Below are 6,281 nucleotides of genomic sequence, written 5' to 3' on the forward strand. Positions count from 1 at the left end.
GAGAGAGAGAGAGAGAGAGAGAGAGAGAGAGATACTCTCCACTGTATATTTATTTCTGCTTATTGTGCCCAAGGTTAGTGAAACTGCTTGGCTGACATGTACTATAATGGCTGCACAGATAGATCTATATTTTAAATACATTATTGCGTCTTTAATGCGTGCTTGTGTATCTCTTTGTCAGAATGAATCCCAGTGTGACCAGTTGAAACTTGCGTTAGCTGTATTTAATTTTACTACATGATTCAGTCTTTGTATTTATCCATTTAAAACAAACAAACAAAAACCCAGGATAGATACATATATGATTTTTTAAAAAAAAAAAAGATAGTTACTGTAAATGTGATTTCTTGTGGGCAGCATGGTGGTTTGAATCCACCATCTGGCTGGGGCCATCTGGCTGGGGCCTTTCTGTGTGGAGTTTGCATGTTTGCATGTTTGCATGTTTGCATGTTCTCCCTGTGTTTGTGTGCCTCTCTCTGAGAACTCTGGTTTCCCCCCCACAGTCCGATGATGTGGAATTAGTGAGGTTAACTGGTGATTGCAAATCGCCCATAGGTGTGAATAGTTGTCTGTCTGTCTCTGTGTGTTTGCCCTGTGAAAGGCTGCCGACCTGTCCAGACTGTACCACCTCTTGCCCTATCCCCACCTGGGATAGGCTCTGGTCCCCTGCTATCCTAAAAGTGGATAAGCAGGAGAGAATGGATGGAGGGATTTTCTTTTCTTTGCTTTGGCTGCTTTGAAAAATATTTTAACAAGACAAAATAGTCCGTAACAAAACTGTCATTGTTACATTTAGTAGAAACTGAAAGTCATAAACTGCACAACTAACTAAGGACTTTCTATTTGCATTTAACAGTGAATCGCATCCTGCTATATAAAGACAGCTTCAGATTCGGCAAACACACACGTCAGATATGATGAATGGATTTTTCCTAACTAATGATGAGCAGAGGCTACTTTAGCTTTAATGGAGGCTACACAATATCTGCACACATATCTGTGGTTTTGTAATTCAAAATAACTGACTTAAGTATAGCTCTTTGGCTCTATTATTCTTGGAGTTTTTTCCCATTAACTCCTTTTGACCCCAGAGTCCTGTGTACCAGGTTCCAGGTGGAAAGATGCATAAAGACGAAAAAAAAAAAAAGCTTAAAAACCATGAAGGTTTCTCAAGTTCAATCTGGACTGGTGATAAGGAAAAAGGAGACCTATTGCATTCAAAATTCTTCTAAGCGTCTCTTATCCATAAAGCGCAAGACTGCTTATCTTGGCTTTACGGTTTTGCAGCTGTTGCCGACTACAGTGCAGATGTTTTTTAAATGTAGAAGTGTCAAATAATCAACTGAGGCTCAAGGGGTTAAACCATCCAAATACCGCACACTGAAGCCACAAGACACAAAGTAGACAACAGTGGTGTCACTTTCCAGCAGTACATAATGTAAGAAAGGAGTTCTGATGAAACCACATTGTAAACTGTATGGTAGCTGTTTTCTTCCCTATAAGCATTCGTATTTCTGTGCAGCTTCCAGTGGAAGGTAGATTATGTCTTCCTGTGGAGACATGTACAGCAGAAGTGATAGCATCAGAATTCCTGTCTTGTTTAAGGGAAAAGAAGTTTCACAAAGGACAGAATGATGAGGGCAACTATGCAGTAACTTTCTGTAATTAGGAAGAAAAAATAAATAAAAGGGAAGAGGTGCAGCGATGATATCAATGAACACGAAAACACCGAGATACTTACAAATAACCTGTAAGACAACAAACAGCGGCTGCTGTCTCCGAGCCCTTCTTTATCTGATCAAAACTAAAATGGTGTGCAGGGCGAGACCAACACAAACCAACAAGTCATACAGAGACACACAGAGAAAAGCTCAGTTTGCACGGTCACATAACACATGGCTGCACAAGTCAAAAATATGAGGCGATTCACGACACGATAGTAATCTGGTCTCGAATATCAGGTACTTTTCAATACAGATAAGGCTTCTATTTAAAGCAAACAAAATGAAAATCGAAAATATGCAAGTGACATAATCCCAGGTGCGGCATATTTAGACATTTTATTCTCATTACTAAGAGACAGCCTAAAACAACAAAATGCCATGCGATGCTATTTTACCAATAGGTTTGGATTTTGTCACGGAAACGCTGGATGCTAATATATCCATCTGTTTTCAGATTCACGTTGCAGGAACAGGACAGATGAAGAGTGAAATGTCAACCTACTGAAGCGAACTGCGTTTCCAGCTGTTACTGTGATTTCTGCAAAGTCTGAGACCAAACAGCAAAGAAAAGCTACAGAAAAGTTCAATCCCAAACCCTGAAAAGCACAGCAGAATGAAGCTAGCCCCAAAGACATGACTGGATTGACTGTGGAGAAACAGATGATTCGGTCTGAATGGGAACACTGTGACTGTTTTTTGTTGTTGTTGTTGTTGTTGTTGTTTGTTTGTTGGCGTACAGCCGAGATTAGGTGGCATCACGGATGAACCTCCCAGAGTCCTCTACGTGTTGTTTGGAAAAAGGCTCTCTGCTCCAGACTGACAGTGTTTGACATCAACACTGAAATGCATTCCAGTAAATGGACACAGTGTCACGTGGCTTGTGGTTTCAAAAATGTCAGTATAAACTAATTTTTGTACAGTATATTATCTGGTAAGTTATGTAATGACGATACACTGAATCTGTAGCAAACTCGACTAAGCGATCATTCTGGCAAGCCTGTCTCCACTGTAGGAACATTTTCTTCACAAAAACCTTTCAGTTTAATATCAGCTTAACCAAAGAACTATGAATAGAAATACTCCATTTTTGTCTCGGTTTAAAGTCTTAATGTTTCTATTTTGAGTCTGTATGCACACAACAGTGAAACTGGGATTTAAAAGCCCATGTCTATGTTAAGTTGTGCCATGGCTACGAATAATGGATGACAGAACCTTACGTCTGGATGCCTCAAACATCACGCTGTCTAGAATCTTTTTGTGGGTATGTCCTTGTACTAGGTACAGTATTACGAACTGCAGGTAAACACAGCAGCATATGCAACATGCCGTGCTGCTAGTTTATTTTCTTTGGCTTGTGGCCACAGTATAAGCCCAACACCGTCCCCTGAAATGTCCACACGCACAGAAAACCTTCTGCCCACATTATGTATTACTTCATTGTCATAAGGCACCTTGTGGTGTGATTTTACATAACATCATCTGTTGCATTGAAAAATAAAGTATTTTAAAACTGTGTAACATTGGTCATGCGTGCTGTGTGTGCAAACTCACCATTCTGGAAGCAAACAACAAATGACTGTAACAATATAATAATTATTATTATTAACTTTTGCTGTATGTAACCGTCACAGACAATGACTTAAGAGGGATTTAATTATTTTTGTCCTTCATAGGTGGCTTCATTTGAAGTGGGTTTTTTGGGATGCTGTAGATGTGAAAGTGTAGTACTTTAAGTACTTTCACAAGAAAAAAAAGAAAAAAAAGTCAGAAAAAATAAACAGCTTTGTGAACAGGAATATTTGTTCCCCTTTTCCTAACCCTTTGATCTACTTATGGCTCCTCGGATTTATCTTGGGAGGCCCTGAGGGTCCCGACCTTCACTCTACGAGTCCATGTTCCACAACACTGAGCAAGTAAAACTACTGTTGATGTGAGCTCAAGACACAAATCTAAACAATGCATTATTGAAATGTTATTTTAAGTAATCCTCCCACTATCTAAACCACTGTCATCTCTGGCTTTGGCTACTGTTTGAGCAGGCAACATCTCCGTGTTATGAGAGGAATTTACAAGATTTGGGACTTTAAAAATAAACCAAGAGCAGAATGTAAGACATTTGAAAATAAGCCGAAACTGACATTAGCCCTGCCAGACGGGCAGTGTGACTACCGAAAATATCATTCAGAGAGAGAGAAAAAAAGCCACACAACAACTCAGAATGGAAATAATGGCCCTGTCTGAAGCCACATTCCTATCAGCTGATTCCTGTTCCAATGTTTTCCATGAGTGGTATCAGACCGAAATCAATCCTAAAGTTTTCAAGGAAAAGCCACCACTTAAAGTACGACTGGGAGGGTTTGATAAGATACAAGTACAGGAAACAAAAAGACTATAAAAACAGAGGCGGAACATCTGATTAGGAAAATATTCTACATAAGAAAATGAATTCAATAAAATCCTCTTTTTTCTTCTGCTTTTACTATTAAATGTGACTGAGGCAGTCTTGGATCTGCTTGGAAGTTTAAATGACTTTCACTCTCAATTACACATGTAAGTCCACAGCCAGTGTCTGAGACGTGTAGCTCAGTTTTCTTCAGGATATTTTTAGAACCTGCTTCAGATAAATGAAAAAACAAAACAAAATAAAAACCTTTGACACTAAGCTTGGACATCAATAGTCACCAGATAAGGTTTCTTAAATCTAATTGTGTCAGCTGCATCTTTAATTTAATAAACTATCGTGAACTCTTCCTGACAACGTGGGAGCGTGATCAAGGCACAAACCGAGCTTCTTCTAACGTGTCGTTTCCTTTCTCACTAACAGCCTCTTGACGGGAGTAGATTTAAGAATCCAGATATTTTTCCCAGAGTTAGAGTCAACAGTGTTGTCGGGTTTTCTTTCTTTCTAAATGTCTTTCTCTGTCACATTTTCTTTCTTTTATCTGTGTGTTCGTTTTTGCTTCAGAGGCCAACTCGGCATTCAGAAACAATTTGACTTCACAGAAATATTCCAACTTCAACAATAACACCCGGAGGCTCAAATATCCAGCAAATGACAAAGTCAAAGGTAGAATTTTTGTTGTCATTCCCTGGGATAAAATGATTGTACCGATGTGTTTTGTGTGAGAACCACACAAAGATAAATGAGTTTTTTTAAAAACGGGGCAAGGGTAAAAATATTTAACAGCCGTGTGAAAAGACCAGAATCCAATTCCCCACCTAAAGCTTCCATTTTTGGAATCTTTTTCTATTTCTTTCCTGGAAAAAAAAGAAGGTTGTTGTCATGTAATCTATAAAAACCAGGACTGGACAGGCTGGACAAGAGCATCTTTAACTCCAAGTCAACCAGTTGACAAGAGTTGATGGCTGATTTGGCCATCTACTGCCATCTAGTGCAGTTATCTGTGATTTCCAGCTTCATAAAGTGAACTACAAAGCCAGGCTCACTTATCACCTCCATCAGATGTTTACTTTGATTCTGCAATTTCATTTAATGCAATATTCACTGCTACCTCTTTATCCCCTGGAAATGGCTTTCTTTCCTTAGTTCGCTGCCTGGAAGGAAACCACTATTTCCCAGCAGTATTATGCAGGAGCACAGTAATAGCCTGAAGAGATTTACACTGCACGCTGGATTTCAGTTGGTTTCCAAGGAGGAAAATTGTACATGGAACTTTAATTTCTCATGAATTCAGATTACACATGAACTCCACCATTAAGACTAGTCTGATCTGTGAAAATGATAGTGGGATAAATGTCATCAAATGAATGCATTTGAGTAAACATATAAGAAATGGATGAGTGGAAGCCATGGATGCAGGAAACAGCCTCATCTGCAGATATATATGACCGACACAGAACACTCTTGTACAATTAATGAGCAAGCCTCTTGTTTACTTCTTCGTTTTTTTGGGTTTTTTTTTTTGTGTGTATTGCAATAGGGCTAATTTATGGCGGCTACGGGCCAAGCTCCCAAACAAGCCTTAATAAAGACACAAAGCTGAGCTTTAGACTAGCGTGTTGTCGGTGTTAGAAGCTAAAGATGCATCTGGGTCTTCACTGATAATAGCTCATCCTTTCTTTTTCCAGTGGCTTTGATGGCTTACCGTCAGGGCAAAAGTAAACTCACCGGAGCCACACATTAGGGAGCGACAAAACTCATCCATCCCCGTTGCCTGGGCCACAGAATCCAAATATGTGCTGTAGCTTGGCAACAGTGCCCAAACAAAAGGTTCGCAGCTCCCGCCGGTCTGAGTTGTCTGACCGCCTCCGAGATGAGCCGACCCGGCAGCAGCCCTGATGAAAAAGGGGTCAGCCAAAATGGAGACCCAGGAGGTCAATGCCCACTGTTTACCAATACGCTCAACGCACCAGTGAGTCCCGAAACAAGGTTGTTATCCGCCTTCGCCAGAGATACCCAGGCCAGGAAAGTTGATCTGGCAGGCAGAGGTGAGTCTTATCACGTTAGATAGATAGATAGATAGATAGATAGATAGATAGATAGATAGATAGATAGATAGATAGATAGATAGATAGATAGATAGATAGATAGATAGA

General features: G+C 39.9%; 2 protein-coding genes across 2 annotated transcripts in view; both read left to right on the plus strand.

Moving 5' to 3' along the window:
* The window catches only part of adrb3a (adrenoceptor beta 3a), a 10,761-nt gene extending 7,519 nt beyond the window's left edge, over positions 1-3,242 (plus strand). The window contains exon 2 of the mRNA XM_005922682.3: positions 2,179-3,242. Coding sequence (XP_005922744.1) covers positions 2,179-2,206 — 28 coding nt within the window. The 3' untranslated portion in view covers positions 2,207-3,242. The remainder of the gene's footprint in view (positions 1-2,178) is intronic.
* A 183-nt stretch (positions 3,243-3,425) lies between these two features.
* The window catches only part of got1l1 (glutamic-oxaloacetic transaminase 1 like 1), an 8,803-nt gene continuing 5,947 nt past the window's right edge, over positions 3,426-6,281 (plus strand). The window contains exons 1-2 of the mRNA XM_005922681.2: positions 3,426-4,791; positions 5,814-6,173. Of these exons, the coding sequence (XP_005922743.1) occupies positions 5,999-6,173 (175 nt within the window). The 5' untranslated portion in view covers positions 3,426-4,791; positions 5,814-5,998. The remainder of the gene's footprint in view (positions 4,792-5,813; positions 6,174-6,281) is intronic.

Source organism: Haplochromis burtoni, unplaced genomic scaffold, assembly GCF_018398535.1.
Source record: "Haplochromis burtoni strain Fernald_Lab_line unplaced genomic scaffold, NCSU_Asbu1 Contig_62, whole genome shotgun sequence".
NCBI lineage: Eukaryota > Metazoa > Chordata > Actinopteri > Cichliformes > Cichlidae > Haplochromis > Haplochromis burtoni.